Consider the following 22,880-nt stretch of genomic DNA (forward strand, 5'->3'; position numbering starts at 1 on the left):
AAGTGTTAGGTAACATAGTAATAATTATAGGATTGCTAGTCTGGTACTGTTTTGTAATATTTGGGGTTATTCAGAATATTAACAACACCTTTTAGAATGTATGATTATGTAGAATTCAATTTACTTATTTTAAAAGGAATTCCGATGTGTTTTATTTGTTTAAAACAGACATTATTAACAGGATATTTTCTGTATTTAAACACAGGACACAGTTTTTTGTAGTTAGGGAATTTTAACTATGGTGTTTAACTGCAGTTTTAATTGGTGCTAATTAATCAATTTGCTATGTATCAGCTTTATAAATAAGCTTGTTTTAATGCTGGTTGTTGTCTGATGAGTTCTAGCATTTTAGAACTAAAGCACTCAGTAGTGTTGCTGCTCTGTAGTGTTTAACAGTATTGGTGGTATTATACGTTTTTACTGCTATCTGGTTAAATAAACAGCTTTAGTGGATTCTTGTAGCAGCATCCTTCCTGAGAAGTTGGCGTATCTGTTCCTTGTCTGTGGTTTGGATTACTCTTGGTTCAATTGTGGTTTTGTGTCGGAGGTCAACTACGAAGGAATGGAAGCAAGCGTGGATGGGCGACTTATCAAGGAAATCTTACCCAGTTACTTGAACTCATAAACAAGAGGCTCGACCGCTTATCGGAGAGGATCGATAACGCTCCTAACTCCAGCGGAGACCAAAACAGTGCAACAACCAGCGCCGGTAAAGTAATTCCGGGTTTTCAGCAAACCAACGAAGAATCTATGGAGGCATTGCCTGGCGTAACCAGTATGGTGAAAGCAACACCAGTAGAGGAAGCAGAAGTGCACGGAGCAGTTACCAGATGTAAGGTTTGACGTTGGAACATGGCTTAACCGCGAATTAGACATGGACTGTATACAGGCAAGTGACAGAGCTTTGCAAAAGGAGAACAACATGAGTGAGTACTCGCTTTGTGATAAATTTAAACTTTTTGACACTAAACTATTTAGAACCAAGAAACTTCAACTTGAAGTAAATTATTTTAAAAAATGTCTCAAAGAGAAAATAGTTCCTAAAGGCATGAGACATTTTTCTTACCCATCGGGGATAGTACATGACTCTGACTTTTACAAAGAATTAACTGACTTGTTTAATAGGCATGGCCTAGAGGTCATGCAATGTATGGTCAAATACTACCAATTTGACTTAGAAAAAGTAATGGGGGAAACTGCAGACTTGGAACAGGACGTAAAAGCACACAGTGACTTTTGTAGAAACGAATTTGGGTATGACAGAATTCTGTCTAGTATTTCCCAACAAATGGTGAAACTAAAAGCTAATAAAATCAGGAAACTACAAAGAGACCTAAAAGCGTATCAGGATGGGGTAGCTTATCCAAAACCTGTACTGCCCCAGGAAAGGGACAATAAAAAGAAATTTTCTGGCATTCCAACAATGGGGAGGAACCAAGGAGGCCAGAATTACAATGGAAATACCTTCAAAAATTTGGAACCAACAACAGAACTAGAAAATCCTGGGTGTTCAAATGAGAGTGACCTCATAGAAGGAGACTTCAATTTTGAAGTACCAAATCAAATATATTTGACAGACAATAATGGCAGTCATAATCAAGCACCCCAAAAAAACTTTCAACAGGTGAGGGGGGGCAACTGGCCACTGAAACGCGGGCAGGGGATGAGTCGCCGGTACAATACCCGGAGCAACAGCAACAACTTCAATTGAACGAAACTGAATTACGTGAAATTTTGAAAAATAGTGGAGAGGACTTTTCTGTATATAATTTCACTGACTGTAAGATTGATCAAGTTTTGATTGACTTGTTTGCTAAGGGCTTGACATTTGTCCCCTCAAGAAAATGTGATATTGTAGAGTTATTAATTGACTTTAAGTTATTTTTACGTAAACTGAATTTGAACATAATGTTTGGAAGGAACTCTGCAATTGAAAACAATTTAAGGGTGGCCAGTACCTTCAACCCACCACAGAATAATACCCTGAATATGTTTGAGTTTTTATGTGAAAATGAATTCAGGGATATGTTAAAGCACACTAACCAAAATTTACCTAATGTATCTGTTGAAGAGAAAACCTTACTAGAACTGTTAAGGAACTTGTCACTTAGATTCATGAAGCCTGACAAGGGAGGGGGTTTGGTAGTGTTTTATAAACACGACTATTCTAACACTATGTTCAAACTTCTAGAGAGCGAAACATATGCCCCTATCAGTAGAAATGAACTAAATCAAGCATACAGTAAAATTAAGATGTACATCAGTGACCTTTTTACTGATGGCCTTATCACCTTAGAGCAACATACTTACTTGTCAATGTTAGCACCAAAAATCCCTAAGATTTTTGGAATTCCAAAGTTAGATAAGAGTATGACCAACCCTCCATTTAGGGCCTTAGTAGATGCGAGGCAGTCCATAACATATGCTTGTGCTAAATTAGTGGACAACCTATTGAAAAAATGTTAACTTGGAAGTTCAAATTTTAAAAGATTCGTGGGCCTTACTTGATCAACTTGAAAACCTAGAATTTGATGAGAGTACCAACTTTTTAACAGTAGATATTGTAAACCTTTACTCCTGTATACCCCATGAATTGGGAATTGAATGGGTAGTAGATTATATCAGCTCAAAAGGTGCAAATACTAATGAAGCTCTATTGATGGAACAACTTCTGGATGTTATTTTAAAAAACAACTTTGTGGCCTTCGAAGACAGGCTGTTTGTACAGAAAATTGGAGTTGCAATGGGATCACCTGTGGGGTCAAGTTTTGCAAACCTGGTACTAGCCCATTGGGAGACCAACTGTATTTTCAAGAGTGATTGGTTTAAACAAATACAGCTGTATAGAAGGTTCCTTGACGACATCTTTATCTTGTTCAAAGGGAACAGAAACGAGGCTGAAAACTTTGTGAAATTTTTAAATACAACCACTTCGTTTTTGGCCTTTACCTCCAACTTTCAGACAAGTAGGACTAATTTTTTAGATGTGGACTTAAGGAAGTATAGGTCATCATATGTATCTAAAATATTTAGGAAGGTAACTTATTCAAACAACTTCTTGCACTTTACTAGTATGCACCCCCTCCATCAGAAAAAGGCAGTGGTCAAAGGCCAACTTGTGAGGGCGGCAAGGATGACAACATTACAGGAGGATTTTGAAGACGAATGTAAACTGTTATATCAGATGTTCCAGAGAAGGGAGTACCCTGAAACATTTTTAAACAACATATTTCAGGAAGTCAGGGAGAAAAGGAAAACAGGGTTTTACAACCCTTTGCTGCCCCTACAAACTAATAATGAATTAATTATGGATATTGACAGGGTAGAAGTAAGTCCATGATCTAACCTAAATGTCAGTCAACAACTGACTAGTTCAACTAGGCAAACCTATAATCTAAATGCTTTTAGAATAGCATTTACTTTTACATACTGTCCAGAAGCACAAACCATAGGCAAGATAGTGAGAAAGTACTGGAGTTACTTATCAATAGACAAAAGTATCTCCAGTATTCTAAACTTTGACCCAGTAATAACATATAAAAGGGGCAGAAATTTAAAGCAACTACTTGAAACAAAATCATATAATACAAAAGGGAAGGTAAATAGAGGGACGGAAAAATGTGGTGCTTGTAAACACTGTAAAGTAATAGACACATCAAATTCATTCACCATCAGGTCAGTGAGCTATGAGGTCAAGGGATCCTTTTCATGTACATCTAAAGGGGTAGTTTACCTAGCTCAATGCAAGCAATGTCCGACATTTTATGTAGGAAAAACGGACAGACGTCTAAAGGACAGAATTTATGAACATGTCTATGCAATAATAAAAAAGAAAAAAGATTCCAATGCATTGGCTAGACATTGTGACACCAACACTGGACATACTTTTACATTTATGGTTATAGATAGTATTGCCAAGTATAGAGAAGAAAACAAATTTGTTAATGAACTTTTTTTGAAACTAGAGTTAGAGAAAAAAGAGTTAGCATGGCAATTAAGGTTAGCAGCATGTAGGGAGCCAGGAATAAACGAAGCTTGTTCAATTGCTTGTATTTTAAAACTGAAGAACTTACTGAGGTAGTTACCCAACACATCAATAGATAGAAGTACCTATGCATTTATTTAAAAAATATATTTAATGTAAAGGGAAGTGTTAGGTAACATAGTAATAATTATAGGATTGCTAGTCTGGTACTGTTTTGTAATATTTGGGGTTATTCAGAATATTAACAACACCTTTTAGAATGTATGATTATGTAGAATTCAATTTACTTATTTTAAAAGGAATTCTGATGTGTTTTATTTGTTTAAAACAGACATTATTAACAGGATATTTTCTTGTATTTAAACACAGGACACAGTTTTTTATTATAGGTTGTAGTTAGGGAATTTTAACTATGGTGTTTAACTGCAGTTTTAATTGGTGCTAATTAATCAATTTGCTATGTATCAGCTTTATAAATAAGCTTGTTTTAATGCTGGTTGTTGTCTGATGAAGTTCTAGCATTTTTAGAGCGAAAAGCACTCAGTAGTGTTGCTGCTCTGTAGTGTTTAACAGTATTGGTGGTATTATACGTTTTTTACTTGCTATCTGAAGTTAAATAAACAGCTTTTAGTGGATTCTTGTAGCAGCATCCTTCCTGAGAAGTTGGCGTATCCTGTTCCTTGTCTGTGATGACTCTGGAGGTATAGCTTGCAACATTACAACATTATCAGCCATTCAGGTAAGTTAGACCTGTACTGAGATGTCAGAGGGGGGATAGTTATTCTTGATGACAGAGAAGATATAGAGAGGTCAGAAATAAGATGGTGTCCTATAATTGTGCAAGCTCTCCACAAACTCTCTCCAAAAAAGTATGTTGTATGCAGTAATATTTGAGTTTTGTTTGACTTGTGGGCTATTGAACAAAAGATGTTCTTGGTGTTTCACTGTTACAGTCATCACCTGTGGGTTATCCCTGCTGTGGTAGCCCTCGGCCGGCCCGAATACCAGAGTCCTTGTTTTTCTGTGTCTGCTGCTGTCGCCTGAAATCTGATGTCAGGTCGTCAGTGCTGTAAAGCAAGGCAGCCAATGCCATTACATCAGTCTTTCTTGCCGTGAAGCCCGTAGCAGAAGCAGTTTGCAAGTGTGCCAGTCAGTTGCTACCAGAGTTTGAATTTCAGCTGAAAACGTCTAAAGCTAAGTACGCTGTTGGGAATTCTTTTTTTTTCTTGCACTAACTGATGTCCGAAAAAGTTAACATGTGTTTTGCCTGTGGAAAGCAGATCCCACACCAAGGCTTCCATTTATACTCTGCCACTTGTTTAGGCCCAGACCACAACGTCCCCTGGTGCCGGTTCTGTGCCCTATTTAACGGGAGAACCATTCGCCGTAGAGCTCTTATTGTAGACAGGTGTTTTCATGTTCCGTCTTTGCATTCCAAAATGGTATCCGTCAGTCAACAATCCATGGGCAGTTTGAAAAAATGCAGAGGTAAAGATAGAGACAGATCATACAAGGCTAAGCTTTCTGATGACTCTACTGCTAAGCAGGTTGTCAGTACTCTTGAATTCAGTGAGGCACTTTCGCAGCCCCTGATGCCCAATTCGATATCTGCACAGGCCTCTACCAAGAACCTTTTGGAGTCTGGTATGCTGCAGAAATCTTCTTAGTCTTTCAAGCCTTTGGTGGTCTCTGCCTCTGTTGGGTCCGGAGCCGCGACACAGGCACCAGCTTCTGAGGAGGCTTCTCTCACTAACGAATCTAGATATAAAATGACGTCTTCTCATCCGACTACCATTTATCTCAGACCAATGGATACTCTTAGACCTCGAAGCCAGGTGACTCCTAGAAAATCTGCCTCTAGCCACCATCTTGCTCCTGCTCCACCACCCCAAGAACAAATGCTTAAAATGGCGGAAGATCTCATTTCCTTTATCAGGGGTAGTCAGGCCACAACTTTTAAGAGGAAAAGACACCCTTCCCAGAAATTATGACAGAACAGGATTCTGAGGAATCTGACTATTCAGATTTTGAAGAGGAACAACAACCCCTGACTGCTTATGAAGATTCAGATGCAGAGGAATCCATTCCTTCTGCCTCCCCACCAGAAGATCTTTCCTTCACACCCTCAGAGAACATTTCCAATGGGAATCTCAGGATTTCCCCCCAGTCTAAGAGAAGACTTAGAGAGCTTTTGGACATGCCCCAGCACAGACCCCTGGCCATCCCTCCTATTTTAGAAGTGGTGGTGGATGTTTTCCATGAATACAATGTAGCCCCTGATGCCCTACCACCTGCTCCTAGTAAACCTGACTGGTATTACACAGTACCGGATACTCACAAATACTATACAGAAATCCTGCCGCAGACCCAGAGGTCATTACACAGGGACCTAAGGGAGCTAAGACTAGTTCTGCCAAGAATCCTGTTCCTTCTCACAAGGATTCCAGAGCTCTGGACAGATGGGGAAAAAAGTATACACCTCTGCAACCTTAGCTATCAGAGCACTCAACTGTCAGTGCCATATGTTAAAATATCAACAATACACTTTGGAACTATTAAAACAAAAGATTTCAACCTTTCCTGACTGTGCCAATTCGAAGGAGTTAGCAAGGCAGCAGTGTCAGGATCTGTCATTAGGAGACATGCATGGTTGAAGGAACAACCTCTCCCTGATCATGTCAAGTCTAAACTGATTGATGCACCCCTGGATAAGGACCACTTATTTGGAGTAAAGGCAGAAGAGGTGCTTAAAAAGATGGAAGAGAAAGCAAAATCTATGCAAACAGTAAAGGATTTCTCTCAGGTTCATCCTCCCAGGTACAGCAGGAACTTTCCCTCTAAGCACTGGGCCTTCCCTGCACCTAGCAGACAGGTCCACGGTAAGCCCTTCAGGGACAGACCACCCAGGTCCCTATCCTTGGGGCAAAAGAGAAACAAACAGTGGACCACTTCCGCCCCAAAGGCAGGGAGTTCTAAGCCACCCTTCTATGGCAAAAACTCTCAATGACTCCCTCTTCCCACCTTTCTCCCACCAAAAAGAAGGCGGCTCTCCCTCTGCAAAGAAAATTGGCTTTCTGTAACAAAGGACCAGTGAGTCTTAAAGATCAGTTTTCAGGGATACAAATTCTAATGAATTCCCAATTCCAGGATGGTACCCGGACTTACCTCCAAATCAGTGGGCAGAGGCATTGAAACAGGTACAAACTCTCATATCCCAGGGGGCAGTAGAACCTGCCCCCTCAGATCAAACAGGCAAAGGCTTTTATTCCAGACTATTTCTTGTTCCCAAAAAAGAGGGCATTTGGTGCCCCATCCTGGATCTATCCATTCTGAACACTTCCCTGGTGGTTTCCAAATTCAGAATGCTAACTTTGCAGCAGCTGGTGCCTATGCTGACAAAAGATGCCTGGCTAGTGACCCTAGACCTAAAATATGCCTACCTTCACAACCCTATAAAGGAATTCTGCAGGAAATTCCTGTGCTTCAGAGCAGGCTCACACATTCAGTTCTCTGCACTACTCTTTGGCTTATCTACTGCACCCAGAGTATTCACCAAATGTTCAGCCCCGGTCATAGCATTTTGCAGACAAAGAAATATTTAGATTTACCCTTATCTGGACGACTGCCTCATACAAGCAGAGTGCAAAAAAAAAGCTGTTCCAGGACCTTCTCTTTGTTAAAACCCTCTTTATCAAAACCCTCCTAGCTTCCCTAGAGTTCATCTTCAACGAGAAGTCAAAACTAACACCCTCCAGGAAGATCATTTTCTTGGGAGCACTGCTGGGCACAGCATCCCAAATGGCCTTCCTATTCCCAGAAAAGCCGAGCTTCCTACCTCTCTACTTTACCCAGCTAGCTTCCAGAAGTCACCTCACTGCGAGGAAGTTCCTACAAGCCTTGGAGTACATGGCATCTTGCATCCTTCTAATTCCTCTGGCCAGGTTTAACATGAAACTTCAGTGGTCTCTAAAGAACCTTTGGTGTCCGGACTCTTAGCATCTAGAGACCTCTCTCCCTCTGATCCCCTGTGCAAGGGCCAAGTTTCTCTGGTAGCCAGGGGCCTGTGCCAAGAATGAGGGTCTTCTCTTCGTCCTCCGCCCTACCAGCAAGACCATCACCACTGACACCTCAGACATTTTTGGGGGGCACTCACCTAGCAGGCAGGTGCACCCAAGGTCTTTGGGATGCCCAGCGCCTTCCCTTACACATCAATCAGAAGGAAATGATGGCAGTACAAAAGGCTCTGACATCCTTCAAACCCCATCTCAGGCCAGGGGTTCTCCTTATCAAAACAGACAACACCACAGTAATGTGGTATATCAACAAATAGGGAGGGACCCAATCTTACCCCCTGTGCAGGCTAGCCATGAACCTCTGGCTGACAGCTGCCTCCATGGGATTACACCTAATTGCCCAATACCTACCAGGGGTCAAGAACACCCTGGCAGACCACCTAAACAGAAACTTACTGGACCCCCACGAATGGCAGCTCCACAGGAAAATCTTTTTGCAAGTCATTCAGGAGTGGGAAACTCTGGAGGTGGATCTCTTTGCTTCACATCTCAACCACCAGGTGGAAAAATTCTGTACCAAAAAGTCTGTACTGTATTGATTGATTTTTGATCTGGAAGAATATTCTTGTTCTAGACAGAGTTTATTAGGAAAACAACTTTTTGAGCCTTGAAAATATACTGGCCATTTAATCTTTCCTGCAATAGAATAAGCTATCAGAACAGGCTATTTGTACCTTGTGTAGTTATTATTTGATGATAAAACTTATTTGCAAAGAAAACGTGCTGTACTTTGAACGCATACTACTCTGAGAAGATGCATAAAAATTGAAGTACAAAGTTTGTAGATTGTGATACAGTTACAAACCAAAAGTAGGGGCAGGCTTGTGAACAAAACTTGGAATATTGCTGGGCTGAGGTGGATGAAAGTATGCATGTGTAGTGTGTGTGGAGTGAGTGAATCTGCATTTTATGGAATATGGCTTCTATCTGCGATCTAGTGGCACTTAAGCCAGATGCTTCACAATTGACAGCTCTAATAAAGTGAAGAATACTATGCCGATGCTGAAGGGCTTTTTGTGACATTGCTTTTAGAAGTTGCAGGTACAGAACGTGCTAAAAAGGAAATAGTCCTCAAACCAGGGATATCACAGTATGCCTACAAATTATTCAGAAGCCTTGTGCACTACTGGTTGCTGTACATCTTTTTTTTTTTTTTTTTTTTTTTAATGATTTCGCTAATTACAGACTCATGAAACTTACAGAAGTGTAGTCCATACTTATGCTGCAAGAAGGGCAAGTTGATTTAATACAGCTATTTTAAGGAAAATTAATACTTTAGGCCTTCAAGTTAGACATTTTGGCCATTGATTTTCATTAAACTGTACTAAGTTTGAATTTATTTAAGAGTGAGTTTGGTACAACACTGTTAGTCTTTTTGTGCATCATTCTGCACCACACTATATTCTAATGTGTAAAATTTGCTCCTGTAGAGTCCTGAGGAGTATGATGAAGATGAAGCTGAACTGAAGAAGAAGGAACATAGCATTACACAGCAGAATACCTTACAGAATGAGTCCGTTGTTATAGATCCAAGTGCTACCTATTCAGTGCAGGTGAGTTTTACTGCTCCATTTGGATAGGGCATGAAAGGGATGGTTTGGTCAGTGGCAGCTTTTGACATAAGGATTAATTTTTCTAGCAGCTGTGATGGTCTGATGTTGACTACATTTTCTTTACAGATCACTGTATAAAGTAGGCAGTCTTCCCGTCCTATCATTTCCAAGACTGCCTCTGGCTACTGTGTAACTGTCCAATCTGGTATTTAGCCATCTGCCTTGCATTGCCCTTAGCATTCTTGTGCTTTGAAATTGCACATTGTTTCTGCCCGTCTTTGTAGTACATTCAGAGAGGCACCCGCCATTCTCATGTATGTTTAGAATCTCTCACACCACAACTGCCATTTGCTTACCATTGTCTAAAGTGCTGAATTTAATGTTGACTAAGAGTAGTCAGCCTGCTATTCACTTACATAACTTTCTTAAGTATATAAACGGAATGGCTGGTAGTGGGCACACTGGTCTGTTGCACATGTGTTTATACTTTAGCTCCAGTGTACATGTATAGTCATATAGATGCCTAGTCCAAGCATTTCAGTCCCTCACATCCTAGGGAATTAAAAAAAAAAACACACACACACACTCAGAGATGATAGTCCATCACTGCTCTGTTTTTGCTACAGTCCACTGCAGAGTAGATAGGATGTGGGAGCAAAAGGATAATTGGGTAGCTGATGGTCATAGGCAAAGGGGGATTTTGAAAATAAATGTAGAAAAATGATGATACAGAAACATTGTGGTGGATTGCTTTTGTAAGATGTTCAACAAACACACTGCCTTAATGACATAAGAGTAGTAGTGTCCTGCTACTGTACCTCTGACAGTCTTTCAAAGTACAGAACCCTGACGCCTACTTGTCTATGGGTGTGGTGGATTAGTCACCTGCTAGGACAGGGAATGCTTTTCAGAACCACAGACAGGACCCATCCAGTTTTGTAGTAGAGAAGGAGCTCTGAGAAGACTGCTTCTAACTCTAGACTTTACAACTGCTGAGCTCAGATAAGAAACCCTGTGCTTTTTTATTTCCTCCCCCTGCTTTTTCTGTCATTGCTTGAATAATGTATTCTGTTGATTTGACTTTTTTTTTTAATTAGAAGTTTTGTATATGCTTCTGTTTTTAGGGCGGCCGTGGTGGTGCAGCGGTTAGCGTTGCCACCTCACAGCAAGAGGTTTTCCGGTTCGATCCTTGGCTGGGGTGCCTTCTGTGCGGAGTCTGCATGTCCTCCCTGTGGTTGCGTGGGTTTTCTCTGGGTGCTCCGGCTTCCTCCCACATCCCAAAGACATACTATAGGTGGATTGGACACTCTAAATTGGCCCTAGGTGTGTGTGTGTGTGCATGTGTGTGCCTTCTGTGGAAGGTTGGGTGCCGGGCTGCCAACTCGACACTGTAAAACTCCACTGCTAATCATGAGTGGACAAGTTATCCGCCGTGGCAACCCCTAACGGGGAAAAGCCAGAAGTAGTAGTGTATGCTTCTGTTTTTACTTCATCTAGCAAAGTGTAAGGCCTGTTGAATAAAAGCTTCATTGAGACGTTTTGACAGGAAAACTTGCTGGTACTGCAGTTTTTTTCTTTGAGATTGTGATGCCCGTGCACTGGCCCCAGTAATCAAGGGGCCTCAGTCCTCACCACTAACACCAGTGAGGGGTGTCCACATTGGGAGGGATAACAAATACACAGATAGTAAAGTACAATTTCCCTTAAGAGCACACAGAGATCACAGTCAGTCTGGGGCTGGTTTCTCCCTTTCTCTCCAGATCCCCAATAAGACTTCCCACTGGCACAGCTATAGAGTGGCGTCCTTAGCCACGGTTCCAAGCCAAGTCCTCCCAGAACTCCCTCTGTCTGACCAGTGCTTTGTGTCCCTGCCCAAGTAGCTGATGCGCACACACACACACACACACACACACACACACACACACACTTTGAGATATGATTTATATACAACCACACAGACACTCCTGGGGAAGGCTGGCACAGGTTCACTAGCTGTGCCCCTTCTGTCCAGGCTATAAGGTAGTAATCCACTGCCACGAGAACTCCTAATATCAGCTACTAAAAAGACCCTTACCAAAGGGTGTCCAATTATTACTGTGCAATATTATTATCCAGTAAGTAAGTGTGACCAGAACTTTTAAGGCTTATTGGAGTGACTTTGTACAGTATCCCTGTATACATGCAATGTGCTCTAGAGCTTAAATTTTCAATTCACAAAACAGCCACAGTTGAAAGGTTTAAAAATATTTAATAATAAATAATAAAAACACAAGACAATACTTCTTACTACACAGTGCTAGTCAAGAGTTCAGACATCACAGGAAAATGCTTAAAATAATACTGTACAACAGTTCTGACATAAGTATAGAAAACAGCTAGACTAAACTTACTATTTTCTATCTTTTCCTAAGAGCAATCACAGTTCTAAATAAACTTACATATAGAGCAAAAGCAGAGTACTGGTGAGTTGTCAGTTATAGACAAAATCCAAAATGCTCTCGCTCTCTCTCTCTCTCTCTGAGACGGTCTTTTAAATTGATAATACATCACTGCTGACCCATTTTAGATTACATCATTCTTCTCTGGTTCCTAGGCTAACAGAAAAGTTTAACATGCACCTGGTCAAGAAACCGTAGCAATTAAAAGACATTATATATGTAAAATCTAGCAATTAACTCTGGTCTCAAAACAGTAGAAAGAATCTGCTGGTCCAGACATCATGGCTCCGAGTTTGAGATCAAACGGTCATACAGTGCTTGACTAACCAGCTTTCTTCCAACAGAGAGCACTGTTGTTGCATTTTTGGGTTCATAGCTTCATAGGTAGGTACTAGGCTATCTGCCCAAAGGCATTTATAAGCCTAGCCAGAATGTGTTGGCGTTTGCTACCCCCTTAGATTAGTTCCCTGTGCCTCTGTCCAGCAGAGCCATTGAAGTGATCCCTGGGGTAAACATTGTTTCCCATCCACTAGTCAAGGTTTCTCTTGAAGAGGATTAGTGAGGAGTTCTGCCTAATGTAGATTGGAATCTTGTTCCAGAGCATGGGAAGTCTCTGGGACAGGAGTCTATCCCTCCAGCACATCCTATTTATTGTTGTGGTGAAGTTTAGATCCCTGGAGCGTGTGGCTCGAGGGGATATGGTTTTCTTTAGGTGGAGCATGTCCATCAATTCTGGGTTGGACATGGCCTTGTATGTCAGGCAGAGATCACCTCTGAGTAGGTGGTATGCAACCGAGTACAGCTGGAGTTTCTTCAGTCGAGCTGCATAGGGCATCTGCTTTGAGGCCAATGAAATGCTGTGCTACCACCATACATTTCATTGCCAAGTATTGAACTCAGGACCCTGTGCAAAACAGTCAGAGCAACACACCACTACGCCAAATCATCTGTTGACGTTCAACATTTAATACATTTTTCTTACATTTAAGGGAATAAGCCTGTGGCTTATATTAATATTTACAAATGACATAATTTTGTAGATAATTCTATCTAGCTAGGCTGGCAGCCTTCACAATGATTATTGGAGATGATTGAGTAGCAGGACAGTATTTTAAATGATTTTTTTTTCATTTAATTTGCAATTTTGGTGCCATTTTGTATGTTAAACAGTTCTGACAAGACTATTTCATCAGTTTGATTTATTTATTTTTGTCTAATACGGTTTTAGGCTGTATCCATTCAGTTTGACTAAAACTAGACTTTTTTAAATGAAATTATGGCACTTTTGTACACGTGTTTTGTGCTTGGAACTGTTACTGAAACTGTCATTTTATTCAGTGCAATCTTCAGAATAGTAATCCGTGCAGAAGCAAGACTTCAGATTGCTTTTGGTGCCATTTTGTATGTTAAACGTTTCTGACAGGAATTTTTCCTCAGTTTATAATTTATTTCTTGTCTAATCATGTTTTAGGTTGTATCCATTCATTTTTACTGAAACTAGCCCCTCCCTCCTTTTTTTCAAAGTTGAGACTTGTGCATGTATTTTGTGATTTGAAATATATTACTGAAAATATTGTAATTTTCTCAGTGCAGTGTTCAGAATATTCTCCCTACAGAAATAATCTTTAGATTGCTGTTTAGAGGGAGGTAGTGGGATTTGTTCATTTTGACTTATTCAACTCTGATACGAACCCCCCCCCCCCACCATCTACCCTTGTGCACCTAAAAACGGGTCTGCTTCACTTGATGTAAAACTCATTTGACTGAGACCCATTTGCACGACACTGAATTGACCTAAATTTCATTTGACTGACTCCCATTTCACTGACATTTAAGACATGCTCTTGTGGTGGGTTTTCCTTCACCTGTGACTTGCTTGTGATTAAAAAAAAAAAATTACTGTAACTTACAGTGCTGACTGTTAGAATTCCAGTAGTCATGTAGAAAGTAGTGCTGTAGTGTTTCTAAATGTTGGTTTGTCTCTCTACATTTTTTGGGAAGTATCTAAAGTAATTTGGCGAATATTTTGTGCGTTCCCAGCAGTAGTGGCAGCGTTTAGAGTACTGTGAGGCAAGTTAAAGGTATATGCCCTTTTCCCCACTGTAGTGCAATCCTGGAGTTAGTATAGATAATTAGGGGGGACGTGGGGGGGCATAGCCCACCACCTAGCTTGGTTGTACGTTGTCCCATTTCTGTTAAGAGGGTAAGTAAGTAGTTTTTAAGTTCTGGAAAGGGTTAGTTATTGGTGTTCTAAATGTGCTTGTCTGTGAATTAAGATTTAGTATGTTGAAATTCAGCATTGTAAGCTGCCTGTGAACTGGGAGTCAGTCAAGTGAGTTGTCAGATGAAATTTAGGTCAATTGGGTGTCGGTAAAATGAGTTTTAGGTCAAGTGAAGTAGATCTCCTGAAAACATAGAATTAAATCAGGAAAATATGCCTCATTCTGTGGCTTGTGACTGAGTTGCCTAGCTTCTGGCAGGCTGTTGGACTACTCACCTTCTTTTACCTACATGTTGCCTGGTGTGGTCAACATACCACAACTGTATACAACACAAGGGTCAGACATGTCCTCTGGGACTGTACCATTGCCTAGTTCAGGTATGGGAGAAAAAACTCTCTAGGAGCAGGGTAAGTCAGTGGGTTGGAATTTCTTGCCAGTGTTTGCCCCCAGGATTCTTTCACTACTATAGTACATGCATAACAGACAGATGACCCACCACAATGCAGGATAGCAGTCCCTGATTGTTTTACCTGAGGTGGTGGCTGCGGTTACATCAGTTTTTTCAGGCCATTGATTATGGGGTGCAAAACTGGGTTTTGACCATTGCTGGTGCTCTCATCCCCATTCCGCCACCCTAGAATCCTGATTGTGTAGGTGATCTGACATCTGAGGTTTTGGAAGTGTCAGAGACTGATCAGTCTCGTTTTCTCTGAAGATGATCAGGTTTAGCAACCTGAGCAGATGTTTTCTTTTTCCCATATCCTTACTAGCTGTAAGAATGTATTAATTTGGGAGCAATCGTTGGCTGTCCCCATCATCAGCAAGGGTATATGATCTTTTCACGGATGATCCCCAGACATAGCCACCTTCCCTCCATTGGTCACTGTGTTGGAGGATATTTTTAAGTAAGCTTGCAGCTCTCTTTTGAATGATTATCTGCCTGATAAAAAGACCATGACTTCTCCAAACCCAGTCTCTTCAGAAATTCTAGGCAACTGGCTAGAATCTCAGGGAAGGAAGATGGCACAGGCCAGCAGGGTATTTTCTAAAGTGGTAACTGCCAGTGTATTTGTGTTAGTTTATATTATAGTAATAACTCACACCTGGGTGTGGGTAATGCGGGATTTACCCACGGTTGGCGTGGTTTGGTCCCGAGGGCGAAGCCAGAGGGACCAAACAAAGACAACCGTGGGTAAATCCCGCATTACCCACACCCAGAAGTGGGTTATTGCTATTATACTATGACATTATTTAAGAAAAGAAATAATTACTTTTCTTAAATAATGGCATTGTATAATGCCTCTTTGCTGCCCTTCCGCAGCTGTCTGGTATCCGTGGCAGTTCTGATGTACTGCGCATGCCTACGCAGTACATCAGAGCTGTGGCCAAAAGCAAGATCTCCGTTGCTTTTTACTGTTTCACTATGTTAAATGGGTTTAACATAGGGAGACAGCTTTAAAATAAGCAACGGAGATATCCGTTGCTTATTTTAAAGCTGTCTCACCATGTTAAACCCATTTAACATAGCGAGACAGGTTTAAAAAAAAGCAACGGAGAAAGCAAGATCTCCGTTGCTTTTTACACACTGTGTCGCTATGTTAAAGGAGTTTAACATAGCGAGACAGCTTTAAAAAAAGCAACAGAGATCTCCGTTGCTTTTTTAAAACCTGTGTCGCTATATTAAACTCTTTTAACATAGCGAGACAGTGTTTTAAAAGAGACTTATACTAATGGAAAAAGTCCGGGCGACCGGACCTTTTTCCATTAGTATAAGTCAATTTACAACGTGCACGCTGGCCAATCAGCGTGCACGTTTTGGAATATTAATGGGGGGTCGTGGTATAATAAGGTATATGTAAAGTTTGAAGAATTTGCTGCATAGTTACCTGTTGCACAAAAGTTCTATGGGAAAGATACTGTTTCCAATATTTCTTAAGTTTCTGTTTATTATTTGAGTGCCTTGCAGGGGGCCAACACTGTGTCTACAAATGCAGTGACATTAGTTGATAGGGAGGGGTATGCTTGTTTACTCAGCCAGAATTTTTCTGATGAACTTAAAAAAAGAAAAAAGGGGGAGAGAGAGAGTTTGATTGCTTCACTTCATTCTGATTGTGTGTTTGGTACAACAGCCAATCAGGTCCGTAAACACTGAAATTGATGCAATGAGTGTCCGTTTATTCCCATGGTTCCGTCTAATAGTCTATAATTTGTGGCATTCTGTCAGAGGTTCAGTCTGTACAAAACCCAAGGTACCTAGAGGAAATGGCAGGAGGAGATTTCCTTCAAATGTAATGAGAGGGGGTTCCTATCTCTAAAAGGATAACTCTCCTTCCAACTTTTGAGTTTGCTGAGGAGTGGTGCTTGTCATTCTCAAGTTTACCTCTGGGTACCCCAACTCAATAGTTAACTTTTAACAAGACATCCTTGTTCTCAGTGGTTTCTGATGCATGGGTGTTCTTTGTAGGCAGAGGTTAGAAGTGGAATGGACATCCACCTCATCCTAAGGAGTTCCCCCTCACCGTTCGGGCCAGACTTTATTCCCTCCTGTACTCTGGTAAATGCAGGACTCAAAGGTAATAGAACCAATCCCTCCTGCAGAGATAATGTATGTTTACTCCAGAGTCTTACTGGTTGTCAAATGAGACTTGTTATGGATAACCAGTTTAGACTTATCATTTCTGAATGTAAACTTTGTCAAGGTCAACAGTTTAGGATGCTCACCAGGCAGGCAGTGCTTCCTGTCCTGCTGGACCACTGTTTCATGGTGACCCTGGACCTAAAGGACGTGCATCATCTTATGCTCTTTTTTCAGCATTTCAGGAGATATCTAAGATTTGTTGTGTCTGATTTACTGTTCTGTGCATTCCCTTTTGGGCTATCCATGATACCGCAAGTGTTTTGGCAAATGTCTTGCTCCAGTAATGGCTCACTGTCAGACTTTTGGTATTCATTTGTTTCCTTACTTGGTCAGCTTGCGGATCTGTGCAGAGTCTGTATCCAAGTGTTTGGAATCACTAGAAAATGCCTTGACCTTACTCTTCCAACTACAGTTCAAGTTGAACCTTCGGAAGTTGTGTCTGACCCCCCTTAGCAAAGTCACTTCTCCTTTAGGTGCTTTATCAACTCCTACCAAAGAATGGACTTATTTCATAAAGAAAGTCCTGTCTTACCAGATGGTGTTTCAAGAATTCTCTTGAAGGAACTTTGCCCTGGCAAGAGAATTTCCAAAAAATTCTAGGATTTATGGTGTCATTGATTCTTATGAAACTACTGGCCTATCTCCACATGTGAGATATTCAATGGCATGCCCAGAATTGTTGGACCCAGCACCTACATTCTCTGGAATCTGTTACCAGTGCTGCCCTTAATTAGTCGAGAGTTGCAATGGTGGAGAGAACAGCTGAGTATCAATCCAGAGTTTCCCAGCAGCTTAGAATCAATCCAGAGCTCCCTGTCTCTCATGTTCTGGCCCAATCTGTCCTGACAGATTCGTCCAACTTCACTTAGGGAGCTGTCAATGGGAATGCAAGTGCAGGCCACTTGATATCCCAAGGACACATGGAAGCACATCATTATCAAGGAAATAGCGACCATGTTCTACACCTTGAATATCTTTCACCACTTGTGGACTCTAGGTCCTTGCCTGGGGGTTATGGACAACACCACAGTAATGTGGTACCTCAACAAACTCTGGGTCCAAGGTCATAACCTCTGTGCCAGTTGGCAATGATGGCCTGAGAAATGGCTTTTCGGCATTCAGTGGCAGACATCATACATCCTGTCAGAGTAAAACATTGTGGCAGACAGAATGAACAGACCCACACGAGTGGAAGCTCAAGGCTGTGATGTACCAGGATCTAGTCCATATATGGGGTATTGCCTTAAATAGATCTATTCATCTCCTTTTAAAACAGACAACTGGAGATATTCTATTCTGGACATCTCTGCAGCCTTCTTTGGAGGACAGAATCATTCTCATTCCTTTGGATAAGAATGTCACTGCATGTGTTCCACCCTTTCCACTGATTCAAAAGCTATGTCTGACAATTCAGTAGTGCCAGAGATCATTTTGATGACTCCCCTATTGGCTCAGGCTATCTTGATTCTCCCTATTGGTGTTGGCCAAGGACAATTATTGCAGACTTCCTCACTCTCTGGATTTGCTCACACAGTTTCAGGGGTGACTGATGCACCCCATTTTGGTGCAACTACAACTGACAGCTTGGATGATTCAAAATTGACTCCATTTAGGCACTTGTTTCATGAAAATGTGCAGCATGTGTTAAAGGAAGCCAGAAAACCTGCTACTTGAAAATCTTATGTTTACAAATGATTTCTAAATGTTGTCTAAATGGGAGTAGTATGTCCCTCAAGGTTAACATTCATCTGGTCTTGAAATATTTGTGTGAGCTTCTGCTTTTCATATGCATCCATTAAGATGCATTTAGTGGCCATTTCTGCATGTCTTCCATTAGATCCCCCTCTTTCTTCTCTTTTGGTAAAACAGTTCGTTTAAGGAGTATATAATATCAGACTCCCTGGCAAGCGAATTTATCCTTTGTGGGATTTCAGTTATGTTTTGGAGAAATTGACCTTGCCACCGTTTGAACATGCCTCAGGCTGATTTGAAGTTCTTAACATAGAAAACTATTTGGCTTATTGCTCTGACATCTGGAAGGCAAGCCTCTGATCTGCTAGCTCTCATGATGGGGCAACCTTACTTGATTTTCAACAGGGAGATGGTTGTATTGTACACTAATCTGTCTCTCTCTCTTTTTCAAGTCTAAAGTGTTCTCAGAATTTACTCTGTCAGTCCATTAACCTGCCCACGTTCTTCTCACAACCTAAGAGTAAGGGAGCGAGGATACTTCATACCTTGGATGTGCATGGGCAGCTCAAGTACTACCTTGACAGAACTAAACCCTTCAAGAAGGCTGAAAGTTTTTTTTTCCTACACAGATGCAAATAAGGGTCAACCTGTCTCTAAGCAAACAATTGCTCAGTGATTGCCCTCTGGTATTGCTTTTTGTTTCAACCAGTATGTCAAGTCAAATCCAGGCAAAGTAAAGGCCCTTTCCCTTTTCAGCATCTTATTGGAAAGGTCTCGACTCAAAGTATTCTAGAGGCAGTAACTTGGTCTTCTGTCCACACCTTCATGAAGCACTACAGGCTGGATGTCTTTTCTAAATCTAGGGCAGGCTTCACTAGAGCTGTCCTTCAGGGGCTCCTGGAACCTTATCTGTCCTCCTCCCAGGATGGCTAAGCGTTAGGATTACATTCCTATGCCAGTAAGGCAGTGTGTTTGTTGAACATAGTACAGTTGTTAAGTCCCACTTACTTGCAACAGTAGATGTTCATAGAATACATGCAACAGTAGATGTTCGTAGAACACATTGCCTTACTGGCAGTACCAACCCACCATCCCCATTTGTGGATGTACATAGTTTTGCATTGGAGTGGATGCTGAGTTTTTGAACAACCGTATTTTTTGTTGTATGTGTGTGTTTTGTGGTTTGGAACAGTTGGTGATCACTTGTGTTTTCATTTTCTCTTCCTTCTGGACCCTAGAAAACTGAATCAGCCCTGTCTGTGGCTCTTAAAGGCAGTCCTTGTCTTTGCAGGTGTTTGATGCATCTTACCTACAGACAGGTAGGGGGAGGCGTTCTGAGCTTTGATAGACTGCCAGAGATAAGGTAGCAGGACACTACTACCCTAATGCCAATAAGGCAGTGTGTTCTACGAACATCTACTGTTACAGGTAAGTAGAACCTGCGCAACTCTACCTTTTAGTTGTACTGCCATCTGAAAATTCTAGACAAGGAGTATCAAGATGTTTAGGTACAGATGACAAATTTGACAGCCAGTTCAGCAAGCGGATACTGTATGCTGTGTCATCCATTATTTTGCATTTTTCTCCTCTTAAACAGACATTTGAAGTTGTATGAATGTTACCCTACATTGTTTTGAATACAGGAACTCGACTATTAAACAGCAAGTAAAAAAGAGTCTATTATTGGAAATGCATGTCTGTATGATTAGTAAGACTGAAGATGAAACAGTATATGTTGTATATCTTCGTTGGGAAAGCTCACAATAACCAAAAATCACAGCACCTTAGTCTTTCCATTTTCCAGACAAAGTTTTTCAGCTGTACTTCTGTCTCTGTGTAGATGACTAGAATACATTAGATGCAAAGTTTTATAGACCCTTAGTTTCACTGCCTATATGAGGAGGCCTCATGCATCAACCAAGAGCTTTCTTCAGTTTTTCTCACTGATATTGTGTAGTGGCTTGCTTTTCATGACTTTTAATATTTCTTTGAAAAATATTCAATTACAAATAAAATGAGTTATTGAAAGGTAGTTGTGGTAAGTTGTTACTTACTTTTATTACCACAGCAGTACATTTTTTTATTTTATTTCCATTCCTTTTGATAAACAGTGATTGTTAAAGGTGAGGTGCTAAAATTCTGTTGTCTGATCTTGATAATGTCAAAAGCTAAACACACCAGCACCTGCATCAGTATTTACCTCTGCTGGTGTCTTAAATCATATTGGATTTGGGCATTAGAACATCACTTCACCACATTAGAGGCTCCATTGCTTTACTGTATTCTGCTCCTTTTATCTTTTGGCCTTCCTTTAACTCTAAAAACTTTGCTAAAATTATTTTAGTATAGTGCAACTACACATTTTGAGAGACCAAAGACCTGTATTCGTACCTTCTTCAAAATGACATCAAGTCTGTAGATAGAACACACAAATTGAATATTTGTAGTTATTTGCAAAGAATTATGCATGTAAAAAAGAAAAGCAAAAACAAATATTTCCCCATAATCTTCTGGAAGAAGATGACACTGTGCCTACCACACAAGTAGATTTGCCTTCTTCTAAGGAGTCTGGTAGCAGGATTTCATTATTTGTTCTTCTCCAGCAGATTATTCTTTTGCAGAGACTTTAAAGTTCACGGGGGAGCTCTTCAGTTGGCCTGTAGGCGATCACTTATCTCCAAATAAGAGAGAGACAGAAGAAAGTGATAAAATTCCCATATTCAGTGTGGAAAGCAGAGTCAATGTCCATATTCATAAATACCAGCTCAAAACAAAGTGACCAGATGTGCAAGTCTCCTAGCAGAATTTGTACACTGAGCATAAGGCATATTATATAGTATCTTACCAAAGTCTGATCTGGGTGGCAAGGCTGTCATTTCCATTTTATAAGGATTCCAGGATACAAGATGAATATGGTAAAATGTGTGCACATCTAGGACCTTGGTTGTTAAGCATAGCCATGGCTGGCTTATCTACTGCATTCTGCCAGTCCCTTGAAATAGTACCACACCTCAACAGATGTAAAAAAAATGTTTTTGTTTACTGTAGAAAGGAGAATGACTTCCCCTAGTAAATCAGCCAATCATGCCCTGCCTAATCCCCCCCCCCCCCCAAGTTCTCGAGCAAAAAAGAAAATTCCTTGGCTTTCTTTGCAATTGAGTACCTACAGTATGACAGCCGATGTACAGCTCCCATCTCTTTAAATAAGGTGCAAAAAAATAAATGCTGAAGAAGTCATGCTATTCTGTACTGGCATTTCTGTACAGAAAAAACTGTGGAGGTCTTGATTACACCCCCAACACTTTGCGCCTAAGGCAGTTGTCTAATTCACCCCACCCTTGCTTACACTACTGCTGTTTAGTTACTAAACTGTTTAACCTACAAGGTTTCATATCAGATTTCCATTTTGGAGGAGATCTAGGAAAATGTACAGTCAGTTTCAAGCAGTAATATTAACTGTACATTACAAAAATGATGGCTACAGTGGATAAAATTGGAGCTCAAGCTGTGAGATTTGCTTATAATGCTGTAGAATGCTTCGTTAAGGGCAGCCGTACTGGGATTGTTTTGAAAAAGCTTAGAGCAGTGTTGTACATTAAAGGTGTTAGATTAAGCTGCAGAATGCTCTATTGAAAAAAAGTGTTGTTTTTAAATGTGATCACTCAGCTGGTGGTTTTTATGGGAGAGTTTCAAAAGAAGATAAAAAAACACCTTAATTTGTGAAAAATGTTTACCACTTGCTTCTTAGTTTTTGAAGAGATAATGCAATTAATAAAAAATGTTGTACAGAAGTGGTTCTCAGTAGTTTCCTCAACAAATGTAGTATTAAATATGTCAAGCAAACAATTCATCAAGAAAATATTTTACTTTTTAGTTTGTTTACACTTGTTGATGAAGCAAGTGCACTGGCCAAATAACTATTTTAAGGGACGACACGGATCTAGGTTAATCGTTCATTGGATTAGTTGAACAGTCATTGGTTGTAGATACAGTCTTAGTCATCTGGAAGGTCTCTGAATAAACTGCAACATCCTTTGTACACCCTACCCTTCGATAGTACCCATAGGAGGCAGTATTCAGAGTTCCCTTTCTGCATGGCAAGACATAAATGCAGAAAGTGTTTTTTTTTTCCAAACTGCACAGCATGATTTTTCAATAGAATTCAGAAACTACAATTGCAACTTGTTCAACTGGCATCATAACCTTTGGTAGTGGGATTCACGTATTCCAGTCAAAAATGTGAGTGTTCTTCAAGGTGTTAGTAATTCCAAAGAAGTAA

General features: G+C 40.6%; 1 protein-coding gene across 1 annotated transcript in view; it reads left to right on the top strand.

Moving 5' to 3' along the window:
• Positions 1 to 22,880, top strand: part of PAWR (pro-apoptotic WT1 regulator) — a 1,695,887-nt gene that overhangs the window by 728,655 nt on the left and 944,352 nt on the right. Inside the window, exon 3 of the mRNA XM_044087959.1 lies at positions 9,489 to 9,611. Within this exon, the coding sequence (XP_043943894.1) occupies positions 9,489 to 9,611 (123 nt within the window). The remainder of the gene's footprint in view (positions 1 to 9,488; positions 9,612 to 22,880) is intronic.

The sequence above is a fragment of the Protopterus annectens genome, chromosome 11.part0, assembly GCF_019279795.1.
Source record: "Protopterus annectens isolate FY-2018-M chromosome 11.part0, PAN1.0, whole genome shotgun sequence".
Lineage (NCBI taxonomy): Eukaryota > Metazoa > Chordata > Ceratodontiformes > Protopteridae > Protopterus > Protopterus annectens.